Source organism: Chelonia mydas, chromosome 10 (assembly GCF_015237465.2).
Source record: "Chelonia mydas isolate rCheMyd1 chromosome 10, rCheMyd1.pri.v2, whole genome shotgun sequence".
NCBI classification, from domain to species: domain Eukaryota; kingdom Metazoa; phylum Chordata; order Testudines; family Cheloniidae; genus Chelonia; species Chelonia mydas.
In genome coordinates this window covers 77,790,615-77,810,304 of record NC_051250.2, presented here as the reverse complement: position 1 = coordinate 77,810,304, position 19,690 = coordinate 77,790,615, and the positions used below count along the sequence as shown (strand labels likewise).

The following is a 19,690-nucleotide window of genomic DNA, read 5'->3' as shown; positions in this document are numbered from 1 at the left end:
CTACCAAATTGCAGGAGTGTGTTAGTGGATCTAGACAACAGTCACCAATAGTTTATTCAGAAATCTTCATCTGGACGTTGGTTTAGATCTTCATAGATGTAATGAAGAGATTTCTATATACATCTCATGAGGGCACCCATCATAGATAAAACGATACTGTACATAGTGTGACAAAGTTCCTCCTCTGCCTTATTGGTGGGTCCTGCGCTTATTGGCGGATTTGCTTGCCTCAGAGATTCACGGCAGCCCTCAGTTTGGCCACTTTTGCTAGTGGCTCAAACCTGCCGTTCACTCAGCTAACCTCATCACTGGCCAGCATGGGGAAAAAGGAGGAGAACAATCCCCACAGTCTCTGCTGGTCCACCTAGTGGGTCGGGGGACAGGCCAGGGACCTTCCCCTCTGGTGGGATCCACAGTCCAGGTCAACTCCTCCTGTATCCAGTTGGGGGTATGGGGGGAACCAGGCCGCGCTCTACTCCGGGTTCCAGCCCAGGGCCCTGTGGATCACAGCTGTCTACAGTGTTTCGTATAACACCTGTGTGACAGCTACAACTCCCTGGGCTACTTCCCCATGGCATCCTCCCAACACCTTCTGTCTCCTCACCACAGGACCTTCCTCCTGATGCCAGGTAGCGTTTGTACTCCTCAGACCTCCAGCAGCACATCCTCTCACTCTCAGCTCCTTGCTCACCCCTCACTGACTGAAGTGAGGTCCATTTTAAACCAGGTGCCCTGATTAGCCTGCCTTAATTGATTCTAGCAGCTTCTTAATTGGCTCCAGGTGTCCTAATTAGCCTGTCTGCCTTAATTGGTTCCAGCAAGTTCCTGATTGTTCTGGAACTGCCCATTACCTTACCCAGGGAAAAGGGACCTGCTTAACCTGGGGCTAATATATCTGCCTTCTATCTCTCTCCTGTAGCCATCTGGCCTGACCCTGTCACAAAAGATTGACTTCATGTTTCAGTGAACAGGAGTTATTGTTTCTCGGGGTAAATCTTGACCTGATAAGTCACTAAATCATGCCGTTCCTCTCTACAGACGTCATTATCTGCTCATTAATCCCTAACATCTACTGGGATAGCGCCCTACAGCATCGCTCCAATTTTCTTCCATGCTTGTTTTTTCTCTAAATATGGTGGCTTTAATCAATATTTTCAAGCCATTGGCAGGGACTCGGTCATGTTCTGAGGATTCTGAGCCACCAAGCAAGGTGGTTCCTCTCTGCTCTGTTACTGCTTTTGTAGGTCGGGGACTCTTCACATGATACTACTGCATTACGTAAGCAGTGTCCCTTCCTATGGTCCCCACCCATTGCTCACTGTAGGCTCAGACTGCTGCTGCTCCCTTTATACTGCGATGACCCACTCTACCTCACTAATCCTCAAGTGAGGTGTCTGCCGCCATCTCTGTTCCATACAGGCCGAACTTCTTATCTCCATCCCAATTACTATTTCATTGTAATCGGGCTCCTTCTCCTTGCCCAACCCTGCACAATACACTCCCCACCATTTGTTCTCCATCCCCACTTTCTGCAACTGTACTGGCCAAGTAGCTCTGCTCCTCGTGGCTGATGCTCTGAATGTTGACTCTTTCTACAGTTAGTCTGGACACTATTAAGGGCTCAATGTCCCCTTAAGGTAGTGCCCCACATTTGGGAATGCTGTGGAGTTGCACACTCCACTTCAGAGGTGAAAGGCCTCCTGGCACACCACCAACCCCAGGGGAAGTGTGCCCACTTATATCTCCATTCATGCAAGCAGATGAGACTCTGGTACACACAAGGAGACACTGTGTTGAATGAGAAGGTGCCATTTTTACACAGGTTCTTTCCACTTCAGCTGCACTGGAACCAGTTCTCCATTGCACTTGGAGCCCCTTTCTGCAACTCTGGCAAAGTAAAAGGGCCTTCAAGAGGACAAAAATAACGCCCAGGGAATACCCCTATGTAAGAGGGCTCCCCCACTGGCCTAGAACTGCCAGAGCAGCCCTGTCCCGCTGCTCCCAGCCCCTGGAGGATATGTTGGCAGAGGATGGAGGGCGAGAAGGAGGCAGGCTGGGACAGGAAGGTGGTTCATAGTGGGCTCTGGGAAGCAAAGCTCCAGAATACAGGGAGCACTATGGTGGTGCAGAGCCACCTTTGCCCTGCCCCTCAAGCCCCCTTTCCTGTGCTCTGCTCAGGGATGGAGTAGTTGTGAATCAGGGCCAATGGTTTTTAACTTTGGACTGTCGGTAACCTAAGGGCAACGGTGACTTATTCAGTGAAAAACAAGGCTGCAGCCACCACCTCTGGCATGAAGGAGGAACCCTGTGGATACTGCAGGTTGCTGCTGTGGGGTAGGTGGGTGAAAGATCGTTCTTGTTCCCTGCAGAGACCAAGGACACTTCAGGATGAATAGTTAGGAGAATCCTTGAACATCTTATTCACAGGGCTTCTCTAACAACATAGCTTGGTTCCTTGATTGTGAATTTTAGAAGTTATAGCGATATGGTGCTATTTCTGTAACCGAGTTTGCATTGGCTCTGCTAGACTGTAAGAAATGCCAGCCGATGGAGTTAAGAAGAATTTAGGAGCTATTGTTGGTGTTCTCTTAAGCCTGATTGTTACCTGGGGTGATTTTAAGCGAAACCAGTTGGTAAAATCAAATAGGATCCCCTCCCCAACAAGTAACTTGAGTGGCATGTTCCTATGGAATTTCAGAAGTCAATTTCTTTGAAATTGGCAGCCCGCTGTAAATTGCTACACTTTCAGCCATCTGTGCAGCCCCTTCAGGATAATCGTCTTGTCTGTTTATTAAATCATGTGCAGATTTTAAAGTGAAGTCAACATCTCTGAACCAAAGCTAGTGAATAGATAACTTTCAAATCCACAGATGAAACATCCCCTAAAATTAACTGTCTTGCAATCTAAACTGGTCCATAATCTGAAACTTCTAGTGTTATATTGGTTTGTTTGCAGTGTTTCGGTTTTGTGTTTTGCATACATCTAAACTAACTGCTTCACTAGTGAGCTTATCAGCAGGGTGTTTCCCTGCTCTCCTGAAGGATGGTCCGAGGTGATGTGCTGATTCAGGAAAGCGCTCCTATTCAGAGAAACTCTTAAGTATGAGCTTAACTTCAAGCATGTGCTTAAGTCCCGTTGAAGTCAAAGTGGGGCTCGAGCACCTGTTTAAAGCTAAGCCCGTGCCGAGGGTCCTTGATGCACAGAGGGGAAAGAGTATATGCTACGCATTAGTCAGAGCACTCCAGTTTACATAAATATTCATTTGTTTTCCATTATATATCATTTTTATGCAGGTGCTTGTGGGATGGATAGACGTCAGAACACATACATAATGGAAAAAAGCTTCAAAGGTATAGTATCGAATGCCTGCAGTAACCCTGGCAAGGAGTTTGGCAGGAGGGGTGTGGTAGAAGAGGTGAGATAGGAATCCTGAACACCTGAAAAATGGTTGCCTGTGAAAAGAAAGCAGCAGAATGATGAGGTACAAAATATACCTTAATGGCTCAGTGAGTGGCTCTCTTGACTCTGAGCCAGAGGTGTATGACCCTTAAATTATGGATGCAAGTCTTCACAGGGTCATAGGCTTAATAACTAGTGTAATACTTGCGGGGGTGCTGCACTGCTGTTGTCATTTGGATGAACTGGTAAACCAAGATGTGTCTAGCTAGGTGGAAGTTAAAGGTCCCTAGCACAGTTGAAGACCCTAAGCCTGCGTAACTACGAAGGCTTTGAGGAACAATTGCTGAACGTGTAATGGCTGCTGTGTATGCCTGCTAAGTCACTACGGTCACTTAACGTATTGCATCGTAAAGCTCTTTAGGAGACCTTTCAGTGTGCACAAAACTATTATAAAAACAAACTGCCTTCTATCAAAGCAGTGTGAGCTACCCAAAGAGAATGTATACAATAGGCATTTTAATCAGTCACTGCAGCATTAAATAATTAAACAAACACTGAGCTGAATGCAACTTGGAACGGTGGAGCACACAGGACTTGCCTGAACACCGCTCAGACCCGAGCCCAGCTTCCTTTATATGTCAGAAACCCAGGGGCTGCTTTATTTCTAATTGACTTGGGTTATTCAGGTTTTGAAGGTGAGAATCCCGCACATAATGAGCCCTGAGCCCACAAACCCTTCCTCAGACAAGACACCCATTGACTTCCATGAACCTTTGGGTCAGTGAGGACTGCAGGGTTGGTCCAGAAGGTGAAACAAGGGGGACTCAGTATCCCTCTAGAACAGGGGTCGGCAACTTTTTAGAAGCGGTGTGCCGAGTCTTCATTTATTCACTTTAATTTAAGGTTTTGTGTGCCAATAATACATTTTAATGTTTTTTAGAAGGTCTCTCGCGATAAGTCTATATATTATATAACTAAACTATTGTCGTCTGTAAACAAGGTTTTCAAAATGTTTAAGAAGCTTCATTTAAAATTAAAATGCTGATCTTACACCGCCGGCCCGCTCAGCCCGCTGCCAGCCTGGGGTTCCGTTCACCTAGGCCGGCAGCGGGCTGAGCGGGGCCTGCGGCCGGGACCCTGGCTGGCAAGGGGCAGGCAGCCAGAACCCCAGACCAGCAGTGGGCTGAGTGGGGCTGGCGGCCGGGACCCCGGCTGGCAAGGGGCAGGCAGCCAGAACCCCAGACCAGCAGTGGGCTGAGCGGGGCTGGTGGCCGGGACCCCAGGCCGGTCGGGGGCTAAGCAGCTCAGCCCGCTGCCGCTCAGCCCGCTGCCAGTCTGGGGTTCTGTCCGCCGGCTCCTGCCAGCCAGGGTCCCGGCTGCCGGCCCTGCTCAGCCCCACTGCCGGTCTGTGATCCCGGCCCTGCCCACATAGAGTGGGTACCTACCTTCTCCCTGGTTCTAGCCCATTCTCTTCCTCTCTCTGCACTGAGCTGAGGTTGGGAGTGTGCTGAGAACAGGGCTGGGGATGAAGGAGCAGGCTGAGGGTTGGGGTGCAGGGTCTGGCCAGGAGCTAGAGTGAGGGAGGGGGCTCAGGGTTGGGGCAGGAGGTTTGGGGGTGGAGCGCTTACCTGGGCAGCTCCCATTTGGTGCGAGGGGTGCAGGTGGGAATGTGGGAGGGGTGCGTGTGCAGGAGTTCCTGTTTGGTGCTCAAGGTGGGAGTGGGGATGTGGGGGGTGTGTGAGGAGGGTGCAGGAGTCAGGGCAGGGGGCTCGGTATGTGTGGGGGGGTGCCGTAGTCAGGGCTGGGGTTGTGGGGGGGTGCAGGGGTGAAGGCAGAGGGCTGAGGGTGTGAGGGGGAGGTGCAGGGGTCAGGGCAGGGGGCTGGAGGGGATATGCCCTGATTCCACCCCCTTCCCCAAGGTCCCCGGAGCGGAGAGCGCACTGCAACTCCGCTTTTACCTCTCCCACTCCGTAGCAAGGGCCGTCAGCTGATCGGCCGCAGGGAGGGAGAGAAGGAGGGGCAGGAACCCTGGACGCTGGGGGAAGAGGCAGAGGGAGGGGGAAGCTTGCCTGCCCTGCAAGGAGAGAGTTGGGGGCGGAAAAGAGCGGGCCAGGCCAGGCAGGATTTTTAGTGGCATGCTGCTGTCTGCCCGGGTCCAGCAGACAGCAGCGTGCCATTAAAAATTGGCTCGCGTGCCGTGTTTTGCCGACCCCTGCTCTAGAATATGCAGGTTTATGAGGCCAAAATCTCAGCTGGTGTTGACTTCAATGGAGCCACCTCAGTTTGCACCATCTGAGAATTTGGCCCTGTGTGTTGATTTGGGGAACTAAATATTTGACAGTCTCCTTCAATAAGATACTTGTCAAGCTTACTTGTGCAAGCTGTCCTTACATGAAACCAAATGGGACTGCCTATGTGAGTAAGGGTTGCAGGATCTGGCCCTTTTTAATTAAATTGAGGGAAGATGGCCCATGAGTATGAAACATGTATATGGCAATGACCAGCCCTTAGAAGTATATTACTAGCCCTCAGCCAGGCCTAGAAAATGAAAATATTTTTTGCTCATAAAAATAACTAATATAATATGTAGGAAAAGATTGGTTTATCCTATTGCCTTAAATGAGAGTACTTAGTACAGCTTCAAGGAAACTCACTATACATGAACTGTCAAAATATTAAGAGAAAAAATGTTAGTTTTCCATGTTTTTCCTTGTTCCATTGACTGGTAGTGCTTCCAGTGACCTGACTGATATTTCTGTTCAGTAAAAGCCCCTTTATCTTCTAATGAAAGAAAATCTGCTGTACAATAAATTACTCACAGTTTCATCAAAGAAACTATCAGTACAAAATTAGATTAAAATAAATCACCATTTATTTTTACAAAGTGAAAATAAAGATATAAACACACAGTCTGAATTCACACCCACACACCTCATAATTAGGCTGAAGAAGAGTTGTGTGTAAGGTCAAAAGCTTGTCCCTTTCACTAGCAGAAGTTGGCCCAATAAAAGTTATTACCTCACCCATCTTGTCTCTATAATTAAGCTTGGCAGAATTCAAATTTTATTGTTTTATAATTTCAACGGATAATATTGATGTTTATTTTTAAGATTTTTTTCTGGTATTGATTTCATTTTTCACAATTATGGGGGATTAGGCAATACAGTGACAGTAGACACTGATATTCAAAAAGTTAAAAATTTAGAACCCTTAAGGCACAAAGTGTCAATGTCACATGTCAAAATATACAAAGTAAATATCCTTAAATCAAACTCTAATAAGCTCTCAAGCGGCATTCATCTTATTTGCCGAGCTTCAGATTTTGATGATCATTGATGAAAATATGTGTGTATGGTGAAATCAACATTTACCGATAAAAATCAAATCCTTCCAAGCCTAGCCATAATATAGAGAGAGAGATACATAGATATGACTACATATGTGAAGATAAAGAAGCACAGCCACAGTGGGCTATGGAAGTTACATATTTCATTACATATTTAGAATTTTAGCCTTTTTCTTTACATGGTTAGTTCACTTTGCTTGTTGCTGTTCAAAATTCACACCTGCAAGTGGTCCAGTCCACTAAGAATTCTGTTACTTCTCTTGGCAGTAAAGGTCTTCATCAGTTGTTCGATCACTATATATTGCAGCTGACTGCAATAAGCAATGAGACAGGGCTGGATTTTCGAAGGAACTTAGGTGCCTGCAGATGCAGATAGGCACCTGGTGGGATTTTCAAAAGAGGCTGTGATGGGATGTCAAAAGAACAGCACCATGGGCCTCAGCTGCACTCAGTGGGCTGAGCTCTGTAGGTGTGAGTGGAGTTCTGCCCATTGACACCAGCAAGGCAGGTGGGGTTGCACAGGAGTGTCCGGTTTTATGGTTTGCGGGCAGTCACTCTTTGTAGGTTAGCCTCAGCACTGTACAGCACATAGGGAGCTGGGTCACAGTCATCTACCTGGTCATGAGGGTTTCCCCAGAACACTATCAGTAATTTGTATCGGGTTAATGTGATCCGTGCATCAGGTATTCAGAGTAACAGGCTTTCTGCAGCGAACAGGCATTTAAACGACCGCCTACTGAGAATGCGGTCTGGTTACTGGGGTGCTGGGCCCCTGGCGGGGGGGGGGGTGAGAAAGAGGGAGGGGAAGAGAGAAAGAACTCCTGGACTGTAGGCAGTACACTGCTATCGCTCTTAATCCAGCAAGTGTTTTCTTTTCATAGAAGGCCATATATGAAACATCCGGTGAGTTCAGTTCTGTGCGGGGACACGTTCTACTCACAGTATCCAGGCTACTGATCTGTACATAACTCTCCGAACCCATCTTCTGCCCCTGAGAGAGGGAGCATGCCTGCAGGCTGAGTCACTCAGAGAAGACAGTTCCCGCTCCAGGGCAATTGGAGTCACACAGAGAAAAGCTTTGGCATTATCCCCCTAACCATGTGTGTAAGTCACGGTTGCTTTGGCAAGGGTTCACCTGAGCCCTGTTGGCGGTGGAAATCCAGATCACTCAGTCTGGACAAATTGTGCCAGGCTGCCCTACTTCTGCACATACACGGAGAGGAAACGTAAAGAAACATTGATACAGAATGCTGACACCTGATCCTGCAGACCCTACTCACCCACGTCTCCCAGCAATGGGATGACTAACATGAGTAGGGCTTGGAGAATCAGGCCATTAACCCTTTTATTTCCAAGTAAGGAACGTAGCATTCTTTTTGTGATTGATTGAGTGACAGCAGCACCTAGAGGCCCCAGTCTCAGTCAGGGCCCCGTGGTGCTGGCAGCAGTTCAGACACATAGTAAGAGATCCTCCTTGCCCTGAAGAGCTTACAGTTTAAACAGAGGGGCAGAGAGGGGAAGTAGCTTACCCAAGGTCACTCACAGCTCAGTGGTAGAGCTGGGAATAGAAGTGTCTGGACTCCCAAGGCAGTCCCTCGCCACGAGACCACGCTTGTCTCCTAGCTTAGTTCTGCATCTGCCCATGTCAATTGTTTCTGGAGAAAACCTGCTTTGCATTTTAAAACGATTTTTTCATTCTTGGCAGATGAGTTCAGAGAGTCACATACAGCTCGGCAGCAGAGAGCGGGTGACAGAAGCAACCATAAAAAGGAGGAAGCTAACACAATTAGGTGTATTGTGAACACGGCTGCATTCCCGTTCTCCCATCTCATCCCCTTTCTTCTTGTTTTGCTCTGAGTCTGCTTTAAAACGGCTTCTAATGATACGTAACTCAGTGAAGTCTGCAATCCTCTTAAACTGTGTTTTGCATGGGTATGTATTTTGGGTGTGGGTGGATGGAAATTGTCATGGCCTGTCTCATCCGACACTTTCTTCAGGTTCAAGTGCCCGGGGACTCTCCTGTTTATTATTGGATGAATTCTGCCTTTCCCCCAGCCATTGGTGTTCTTTCCACACCTCTGCTCTTATTGTTGCTCCGTCTGGTCTAGCGAAGAATTCATTCTGATTTTTCAGCAGTAGCCAGACTGGTTTTATTCTTAGTCATTTCTTGTTGCTCGCCCATTTCTTTCAATGTTCAGCATTTACAAGAGTGATTCATGCTTTTGAAAGCCACCGTCAACCACTCTGGGCTTTGAACATTTCAGTCTGGCAAAACACTTAGCTGATTTGCACAGGCCAGCTTTGCTCACACACAGAGATTCATATGCCCGCCCTTGCCAGTTAAAAGCGTGGCTGGATTGTGGATGGACAGACCCAGGCTCTGGTTCCACACTGCAAAGTAGCAATGGCGCCTCTGCAGCAAAACATTCAACCTGCTTCATTTACTAGTTGCAAATTCCACCAACACAAAAGGGACTCAGACTCAAAGCCCTGGCCGCTGCCTCTGTGCTGGCTACTTAAAACAGACATGATGTAACCTTCAGTGCAGGGCTTGAGTCTCAGAGCTCCCTATGCAGCTTCCTGAGGTGAGAGAGAGAAGTCCCTTTCCTGTGTCCTTCCATTAGGAAGGCAGTGACTCTGTCTCTAATGCAGGCTCAAAGAGTCCAGGTGCCCTGAGCTATACGACCTGGAGTCGTCCTGTCCCCAGTATCTGGTCTGATGCCAGCTTCCCGTAGTGAGGAAACAGGGGTGGAAGATGCATCGGAGCAGTGAAGGCCTCAAAAGCTGTATTGCCAACACCAAGTGCTCAAAAATCATGAGTTGGGCCCCAAAATGAGATTGGCTTAGAAATTTGTGAGACTTAAAGAAATAATCGGAGTTAGGTTCTTTCGATTCGCCGGCTGGTGTTTGCGCCTTTAGGGGTCACCATTACAAACTTTTCTTTGCGACCGCAGGGGCTAGAGACTTGCTATATTTTTTAGATGAAATCAGAGACTCTTCTTTGAGTTGTGTGCCTCTGGGTGCTCCCCTTCAGGTGCGCATGCACCTTTCGAGCCCTTGATAGGAGAGTTTTCCACTCGCAGGGCCTGTTCAGCTCGCACATGTGCCTTATGCCTCCCTGTGCCAGATACTGAGGTGACATAGAGGTGCACGGGTGAATTGCCCTCAGTTCCTCCTCTACCACCTTGGCCTGAGATGCACGCCTAGCATGCCTGTCTGGAGCATACCTCAGCTATTTTGTATTCTTCTTGTAGTTGTTTAAAATTAGTTAGTATAGTCAGTGGTTAGTAGGCATTATAGTTAGTAACTAGTCAGACATGCGGCCGACATAGTGGGTTTTCACCCACAAAAGCTTATGCTCCAATACATCTGTTAGTCTATAAGGTGCCACAGGACTCTGCCGCTTTTATAGTTAGTAAGTGTCAGTTGTGAGAGGATAGATTTTTTTTCCTCCCCTCTCTCTTCTTGGGGAGTCTTGTTTTCCTGGTGTAAAATGCTGCCTCTTCTGCCGGGAGGCTGTACCCGTGAGTGTCGGCCGCTCTAAGGGTGTCCGTTGTTGTGGGGGGTCCCACGTCTCCCACAAGTGGAATTTCCTCCTAGACCACAAGTCTAGGGCAAGAAAGAATAGGGAGACTCAGCTCAGACTGTTCATGATGGAGCACTCACTTCGACCCGTGTCTGAGTCAAGACACGAGAGACGCCCCGCCGGTACATCTGTCATCGGACAGATCCAGCTCCCCTTTCACCTTGGCACAGGCTTCCCCTAAGAAGGGCAGGTCAGTGGAGCTTCTGAGAAGACTCCCAAAAACAGGAGCACGGACTCTCCTTTGAAGGAGCCTGCTCCCAAAAAGCCCAGACCCCCTGCGAAATCTACAGCCTCCAAAGCCTTGACCTCTCGGCCCAGTACCGCTGAGCCGGCAGTCTCCTCCTCTGGTCCTGGTAGAGCCAGAAAGCCCCAGAGCTCAAGGGAGAGACGGCTCTAACATGGCTTCAGTACCCTCTACCAGGGACAAAGAAGGCAAGCATAAGTGTCGCAGTCCAGTACCACCAGGCTCAGTACCACCACTGGCACCTACCCATTTGGTACCCGTAGTACCTAGCAAGCAATGGCACCAGACTTGACTGGCATCTGCATTGGTATGCCCGCCATTGACAGTACTGTCATCTTCAGCTACTGCATCCTTGGCTACCCTGTTGGTACCGATTCCCTGCTCGGCACCACAAGAGTTTAGATATGCAAGGGACCTGCCATAATGGATGAGCTGGAATCCCTGTTCCTCATGGGTACGTAGCACCTTTTGGTACTGAGACCTCGGTCTCCAGACTGCTACCATTTCCCTGGTACCGCAGGACTCTCCACCCTTTTCAATGGGGGCTCCTCCATTGGACCATGTTGAAGAGAATGAAGGGGACTTCATCAGTCTCTTCTATTTCAGTCCAGGGTCCCCCAACATATCCTGTCAGGAACCTGTTCTTTGACCGTCACAGGGAAGATTGCGACCATCATCAAGAATTGTGGAACCAACCCTTCATCCCACCACAAGTCCCATATGGGCCCTCCCATACTTGGGCTGCTTACCGACAAAAATTCTCCAGACCACCGATACCATCTCAAAGGGAGACTATGATTGTTCAGTCCTCTCCTCTCCAGGAGATGTTTGAGGAACAAGAGGCCAGGGCAGATAAGAAGCCACAACTCAAACACCTATTTCATCCTGCAGATGAAGTGGTTATGCCTCCACCACCTTCCAGGGCCAATGATTTTCAGCAGTATTAGGACCTCAGAAAGAGGGTAGCTGACACTCCTCACTTCCACTTGAAGACGTCAGGGATTCACAACACAAGCTGTTGGATATCATACAGTCAGCAACGTGCACCCGGGTGGCATTACCCATCAACGAGGCGCTCCTGGATCCAGTTAAGATTATGTGCAAACACCTGCTACTATTCCACCAATGTCTAAAAAAGTATTACATTCCCCCTTGAGGACACTGATTTCTTGTTCACCCACCCTCCATCTAACTCCCTAGTCGTGGATGCGGTAAATGTGCAGTGCAGGCAACACTTCTCCAGGTCTGCTCCACATGACAAGAACCAAAAGAGACTGGATCTCTTTGGATGGAAGTTCTGTTCATCAGCAACCCTAATTCATCAGGGAATTAAAATATGAAGAGCAGACATTCCTCTGATTTCTATTTGTGTCCTATTTAATATATTTATTGAACATAAATGCAACATATAGAAGTGCTGGTTATGATCCCATAGTTAAGGTTGAGTTTTGCACTTAAATCAAGGATTCAACCACTTTGTATAAAAAATACAGCATACCTAGAGTTGGTCAGAATGTTTTTGTCAAAACAGTTTTCCATTGGTTCAACAAAACTGAAATCTTTCATGAAATCATATCAGTTTTGACAGCATTTCATTTAGGGAAAAACCTGAACATTTTTGGAATGAAAAGTTTTGATTTTTCATTTCTAAATTATTTTAATTTTGACATTTACTTTATTTTATAAATATAAAAATTCAACAAAAGGCTTGAAACGTTCTGATGTATCATGAAACGTTAAACATTCCAAATGTATCAAAAAGAAACATTCGGATTAATTTGAAATGAACATTTTTTTCAGAATTTCATTTCACACAAAAAAGTTGAAAATTTTGGCAGTTTATTCTGATTCTGGGTGATTTTATTTTTTAAATCTTGATTTTTGTGTGTGTGTGTGATAGGAAATTATTTTTACCAGCTCTTAGTAACACCCCCTCCCAAAAAAAACCCCAACACGAATTCTTTGAGCACAGAATGAATTTTCTGCGAATTATATGAAAATTGGTGAATTGATTTGAGTTAAAATTTTTAAATGGGTCTTGTAACAAATTTAGCACCTCGTGTCAGACGTTTTTTTTCTCCCAAATCATCTTAACAAAATAACACAGACTTTTCCAATCCTCTTAGAGTTAAAACTCATTGAGCTCTAGTGCATATTATACCTAGCAGATAATGGCTCCCAAGTGCAACGTGTTTCCAAATACATGCTGTGCTCTATAAATTACATCCTGTTCAGAGTGAGGGGTCGAGTCTCTTTGTTTAGTTAGGCACATAACTCCCATTAATGTCAGCAGGAATCATCCCTTTGGGATACTGCTTTTCCATGCCCACTGCTAAAGGCGTTTGGACACAGAATGGTCCAAATGAATCTATATGGTCTGAGTGACACTTCTCCGATACTTTATGGCATAAATCCATTGATTTCACTAGTTACTTCTGATTTACACAGCTCTGAGGCCCTGCTTGCACTTTAGTTATGGTTCTCACAGCAGTTCTTTGTAAACCCTCATTTGGGAGATACAAATATCTGAGCCGGATTGAATTGTGTTCACTGTAAGGTGGGAATTTGGCCTGGGTTAGATCCAATGTGCACGTTTTCAAATAAGAAACAGCACAGATTAGTTCGGCTGTTTACTTGCTCCAGGCAGAACAGAAATAAATGTTTTTAAAAGTTGTAGATGACATTGTTCTGCCAGAATCTACTTTTCAAGAGTTTAATCCCCAAACCTGTGCAGATCAGGTCTGTTCTGGGCCTTCAGGCAGCTCCAGCCAATGGACTCTTGGGCAGTTTGAAATCTGCTGGTTATCTTTTCAGCTTGCTTTGACCTTTATGATGATCTTGTCAATCCTTAAGGCTACAGAGCCCCATTGATTCCTGCCTTTCGTCTCCTGTGTACACCCATTCATCAGCATGAATAGGGTGAGGGAAGTAGGTTTGCTACATTCTCACTTTACTTGATTAAACAGTTTCTGTTTCCATAGAATTTATAGCCCATTTTTATTAAGGTCTGTCCATCAATTCCTTGTGAAGGGTAATTTGTCAAATGAACAGTCTTTGCTATGAATATTTACGAGCCACTAGAGGATGTCTTTTGCTGACCGCTAGCTGGGGCTTCCTTTTGCTAGAATGGAATAAAAACAATGTTCCTGATACTGCAATCCTAGTCAGGGACTGTCCCTCTGAAGTGCTGAGCGCTCCCCCATTGAGGTGAAACCAATGGAAGCCAAGAGCACTCAGCATCTTACAGGATCAGGCCCCTCAATCCTCACTCAGACAAAATTCCCACTGAAGTCAATGAGAGTTTTGCCCTGGTAAGGGCTGCAGAATTGGGCCTAATGCTATAGCACAGGTCCTTTCATTCTAGGGCTTTCCATTTCTTTGCATGATTCCTGTATTCTTTGTGTATCATCCCTCAGCTTTTTAAGCAGGAATGCACGACAGACCTTTATTAACTCAAATGCAGTGTGAAAGGGACAAAACTCGAAGTAGCTGGTGCATGGGAGGTTTTGATCTTTTGGGGTCTGATCCATTGCACATTGAAGGGATTGGAAAGCTTCCTGCTGTTTTCACTGGATGCTGAACCAGGCTCTTAAAGTCAGAGGGCCAAATTCTGTTCCCATTCACACCAGTGTAAATCTGGAGTAACTTTTGTAGTGAGTGAGGTAACTCCACACTTCCATTGATGTAACAGAGCAGAATTGATTTGTTTTATATCCTTCCAAACCTGTAGTTTTGTAATGGTCAGAGAGCCTTAATTTGATTGTTGTATGCACTGCGCTGGTACCCCGGTTCCTGCAGTGTTCTCATCCCCTGTGTATGCGCCTTGTGGGTCTGGTCTGTGGAGCTAAGCTCCCCAAGTCTCTCCTTGCTAATCTGCTAGCCTGCTCGTTCTCCCCAACCTCCCCTGCTGGTCTCACCCCGCTTGACTTCTCACCAGAGGTTTAAGAACCAAATGTTACGGTGAAGGTCCATTGTTGCTCAGAGTCCAGTGCCCATACAAAGTGCACTCTTGCAGGTTTACCTGGACACTGTGAAGGGTTGCAAATAACTGAAAAATCAGCTGTGGTTGTCAAAAGAAGGAATGTGCATTTTGTGATGCAGGATTCTGGAATTGTTTTTGCCCTGCTGTTAGCTTTCTTGCTACACAGATCGATCCTGCAAATCCTTACTCACACGAGTAATTAATGACAGCCAGTGGGATGGTTGTAAGAGCAAGGGTTTGCAGGATCAGGCCCTGGGGGCTTGCAAAGTTTGGAAATGCTCTGTGGGTCGCCTGGTCATGAGCATGAGTTAATAGGCTTCTGCTCAACTCCTCCTGTGTGAGATTCACAGTTTAGCTGGCATAGGGATGCCGTTAATTTTTGATGGGTGGTTTTTGCTCTGTCACAGACCTTCGTTGAAATGGGAAGGACAAAATATTTCTCAAACAGATGCTGCATAGAGAGGGTTCCAGAATTTTGTTGTCAATAGAAGATTTCCTTCTGGAGTTCGAAGCCAAGCATCAGAATAGAAATGGGAAAGTACAGACAGCATGAATGCCCCCCCCTTCCTCCAGACCCCCATGTGGAAGGGACTCTGTATGTTGAGTTGCCTTTTCCAAAGGGAGGGCACCCCTCTGGTCCAAAGAGCTGTATGGGAGCAGGGAGCAGGCAGCCAGCGTGGAGGGGAAGACACATTGCCTCAGATCCTCCAAGGTATTTAGAAACCGAACTCGCACTGATTTCAGTTAGGTGCCTAAATACCTTTGAGGATCTGAGCCCCTGTCCTGATGGTACCACGCTGTCAGGAAGGGATGGGGAGGTGTAGCAGGGCCCTGGGACATTGCAGAGACACACACACAAAAGCAATGGTAGGTGTCCCAACCAGCAGGTAGGATCAGGCACTGAATCAGCAAGCAAACTTTCCCACAAGGATGTGTACCAAGACTGTGTCCGTGAAGAGAGGAGACTGAGTTTTCTCCCTGCTGACCTCAGCTGAGGAGCTGATCCTACAAGATACCAGGTGCCCTCATCCCCTTGAGTAGGAGTCAAGAGCTTTCAGCACCTCACAGGATCAGGGAACGCTTTTTGGTTCATGTATTATCCCAAACAGCATTATCCCACAGGTGGGGGCTGTACTCGACTCTGCATACGCACGAACTCCTGGCACAGCATCCCCAAAGCTTATATGGAGATGGTTATACAACAGATTAAAGGGAACATACGATACTGGGTCAGACCCAAGGTCCATCTAGCCCAGTGTCCTATCTTCTGACAGTGGCCAATGCCAGGTGCTTCAGAGGAAACGAACAGAACAGGTCATCAAAGTGTCTCATAGTAGTGGAAACAAATAGCAGCAGAGAAATATTTTTAAAGGGGAAGAGATGTCTTTGTTGTCTGTTTATTTCTTAACCTGAATTTCTCTTTTTGTCTCCCATACTAGACAGCGGGGGCAACTGGGAATTCAGATATTTTGCAAGTCCCACCGTTGCACCGGGCGTGTTTCATAGATACCAGGATCTGCCTTTGTACTGTAAACCAGCACAAGAAAATGCCTCGCCTTTCATTGCATCGCTCTAGTTCTAAATTACTGAAAATGCTCAGCAGCCGGACTGCACACAGCAGCAATGGCACGTTATTGAAAGTCTCTGTTAAGACTTCTTTATTCTTTCTTTGTTTATTCTTTTCAAATAGCACGACTGGCACTACTGTTTGTACAAGGCTGAAATTCTCAGGCCAGTTTCAGGACTGGGTAGTTCTTGGCAGCTTCCTTATCTCATGCCAACCTTTCTCTCCTCCTATAATTTTGCCTGTGTTACAGTCTGATGTATTTATTTCTTATTGGGGGAAGGGAACGATCAGTGTTTACAGCATCAGAAAAACCCAAGAAACATAAGATGGGCTTCATCCCACTGCAGAGCCTGAAGAATTTCTCTGAGAGCAGGGGTCTCCCCTACAGAATTTTTATCATCAGAAGGGAACATGAAGAAGAAATCTAATCCTTCCAGTGCTGGATAGCCCCTGAAATTACATCTGACAGAGAACCACTCACCACTTTGATTGATGCAGTTCTAGGGCTGCTGGAAAAATTAATTTTCAAACATACGACATTTGATGTTGACTGCAGCTCAGGACGCTAACCCTGTAGCTTGTCTAGCATACCAAGCACCGACAGAAATGACTACTTTCAAAGCTGGCTCAGAGCAAACCTGTGCGTGCTTCCCTGGGTCAGTGCATATAAAGAAAGGATGGCATTAGCACTTAGGTCCTTGAGGGTTATGGAGGGCTGGGGAAAGTTGCCATCTGAAATTAAATGATGTTGCCAAATAGTGTAATGAAGGGCAGTTAGACCTGTTCACAGGAATGGCCTTGGTACCAAGTACGGTTTTCCTACTAAATGTTGAGGAGATGGATTGTGGATGAGTTTGGATAAAGGGATGATTTATAGATGTCATGCTCTGGATGTGCCCAAAGCATAAGTGTTGGATTTTTGTACTAGATGCCTCAACGGTTAAAGTTCTTCCCCCTCTCTGCAGAGGGTCAGTTGTAGCCATTCACACCTATCTGACCTTTCTAAGAAATCTACTCTGTTCTTGTTTTGCAGAGTATATGAAAGAATCTGTGTGTAGTTCAAGCACCTGCTCTCTGAACAGCAGCGAAAACCCATACGCCACCATTAAGGATCCACCCATCTTGACATGTAAACACTCGGAGAGCAGTTATGTGGAAATGAAATCACCCATTCACAGGGATTCACCCTATTCAGAAATGCCAACCTCATCAAAGACTAATAAAAATATATATGAAGTTGGTAAGTGTCCTAGATAACCAAGGAAGCTCAGTAGTTCGGGAGGAGGAAAATTAGTTTTAGCAGTATTCTCTCTCGAGTTTTACATTAGGAGCAGAGGTCATTAGGATTTGGCAGAATCAAGAGACAACTGTGCTTTATGGGACAGGGACGGTGCTGATTTTCCTATCTAGGGTCCCAGGTTTGGGACCAAAGAGGAACACAATCCTTCTGTATGCTTGCTTATTTTTAAACTGTTTTGAGTTTCAAATCCCAATTGCAAGATTAAAAAAGAAATGGCAGATCGTTTGAAAGAGTTCTTTGCGGTGCCCTTGGAACTAAATCCGGAGTAGCAGAAAGAGTTTGGAAAGGATTTGCCTGTACGCATGTGTTAACGTGAGCATGTAAAACTCTTGACTATCAGAACTAGCAGCCTGCTAGCCATTGTAACCCATTTTTCATTGTATCTTCAGAGCCCACTGTCAGTGTGGTCCAAGAAGCCCGTGGTCGTAGTGTTAATTACAACCAGAATCCATATGACCTGCCTAGGAACAGCCACATTCCTAGTCATTATGATCTTCTCCCTGTAAGACACAGCCCTACCCATGGGGCATCTTGGGACAAGCAGTCTTAAAGGGATACGCTTCGCTGTCGCAATGTGCTGCGAACATTCTCTCTGACTAAATGAAAGAAACGAAGACAATCCTTTTTGGTTTTGCAATATGCTGACGTGACTTGAAATAGTATTACACAAGGAACCTAACCTAACAGAACATTCATTCGGGCCAACTGCTGCTGCATGATATTGAAAAAGATGTTTTTATACTGATCACAGAAAAATAAAGAACCATCATCTCCATCTGACTGGAATAATTACTCAAGGAAGCAGTTTACAGAGTCCAGTCAAAGACTCTACAGACTGTGTTCTCTTAACTGTAAACTAAAAGCAACCCACCCACCCCCCAACTGTAAGTACTTACAGCTACAGATGTACATTTCTACCATCCACATAAAGAGACCTTTACTGTTAGAAACAAGATGTCTAAAAAGATGCTGGAATATATTTTACATACGCATCGTGGAAAAGGATACACACACAAAAAACAGGAAAGACTGAATTTGTAATCCTTGGGTCATGCTGTCATATCCATTCTGTGTACATGTCGATTTTATTCGTGGTAAATTAGTTTTGTAATTTCCTGTTTCTAGTGGCTGCCAAGAGATTTTAGTAGAGGACTATTACGTATACACCGTCTGTGGTTATTCTCAATGCCTCATGCTCATTGTAAGCAATGTAAATCTTCATAAGTCTCCAGTCATCTTTAACCATAGAGCTCATCTAAACAGTGTGTCTCATGCCCAACATATATAACAACAGCCATGCTGGGCCGGGCCAGACCAGTGGTCCCTCTAGCCCAGTATCCTGTCTTCCGACAGTGGCCAATGCCAGGTGCCCCAGAGGGAATGAACAGAACAGGGCAATCATCGAGTGATCCATCCCCTGTTGTCCAGGCCCAGCATCTGGCAGTCAGACGCTTAGGGATACATTTTTAACAAACTATGGAAGCCTTTGATTGTTGGTGGTATTTTATTTGGCCTTATACAGCTGCTACTTTATTGGATACAGCGGCCCAGACTGTCAACTGCTCTAAATTGGCACATAGCTGCAGTGACTTCGATGGCGCTATGCAGATTCACAGCAGCTGAGAAGCTGTTCCACGGCCAATGTGTCAAAAATCTAACCCTGTTTCTGTTCTGCACCCAAACCAATGCTCTCTAAGCCATCATGGGGTTTCTAGACCATCTTTACAAGCCATTGCATTATAGCTAAATTAATTGCATGCCATTTATAAGAAACCCTTTAATTTCATCGGCATTACCATGTCGTACAACTTTATCCATCGCTGAGTCTACCTGAAATGTCATTAAACTGAGCTGTGACCAGATTTCCTTCTTAAACAGCTGTTTGTGGAATAAGTACCATGAGGTTTGCCTTGGAATAAGGTTTGCTTTGGAATAAGCCTCCCGGATTATTTTTTGTAGTCCTTCTTGACATAGAAAATAGAATACTTGCTATTAAGCAGTTTCGTGTAGCTCTTGAGCATGAAGTAGAATTGATGCTAAGTATGTAATTTTATTAGGCAAATGTGGGAGTAGCAAATTGATTGCATCTTAAATATAAAAAAGTCTGTTGCATTTTTGCTGTTCTGATGGAACTATAAGAGAAAGAAAAGCAACTGTGATCAGTTTGTTAAAGCATGAATTGATTAGTAAAAAATTCTAATGCAGGAAATAGCGGCCTAAGGGCCTGGTAGTAAAATTCAGAGCCTTTCACCTCTAGATCGCCGG

At 46.0% G+C, this 19,690-nt stretch overlaps 1 protein-coding gene across 1 annotated transcript in view; it reads left to right on the top strand.

Annotated features, from left to right (window-relative positions):
* MEGF11 (multiple EGF like domains 11) overlaps positions 1 to 18,316 on the top strand; it is a 277,439-nt gene extending 259,123 nt beyond the window's left edge. The window contains exons 24-26 of the mRNA XM_043523817.1: positions 3,295 to 3,351; positions 17,159 to 17,365; positions 17,815 to 18,316. Of these exons, the coding sequence (XP_043379752.1) occupies positions 3,295 to 3,351; positions 17,159 to 17,365; positions 17,815 to 17,975 (425 nt within the window). The 3' untranslated portion in view covers positions 17,976 to 18,316. The remainder of the gene's footprint in view (positions 1 to 3,294; positions 3,352 to 17,158; positions 17,366 to 17,814) is intronic.
* The last annotated feature ends 1,374 nt before the right edge of the window (positions 18,317 to 19,690 follow it).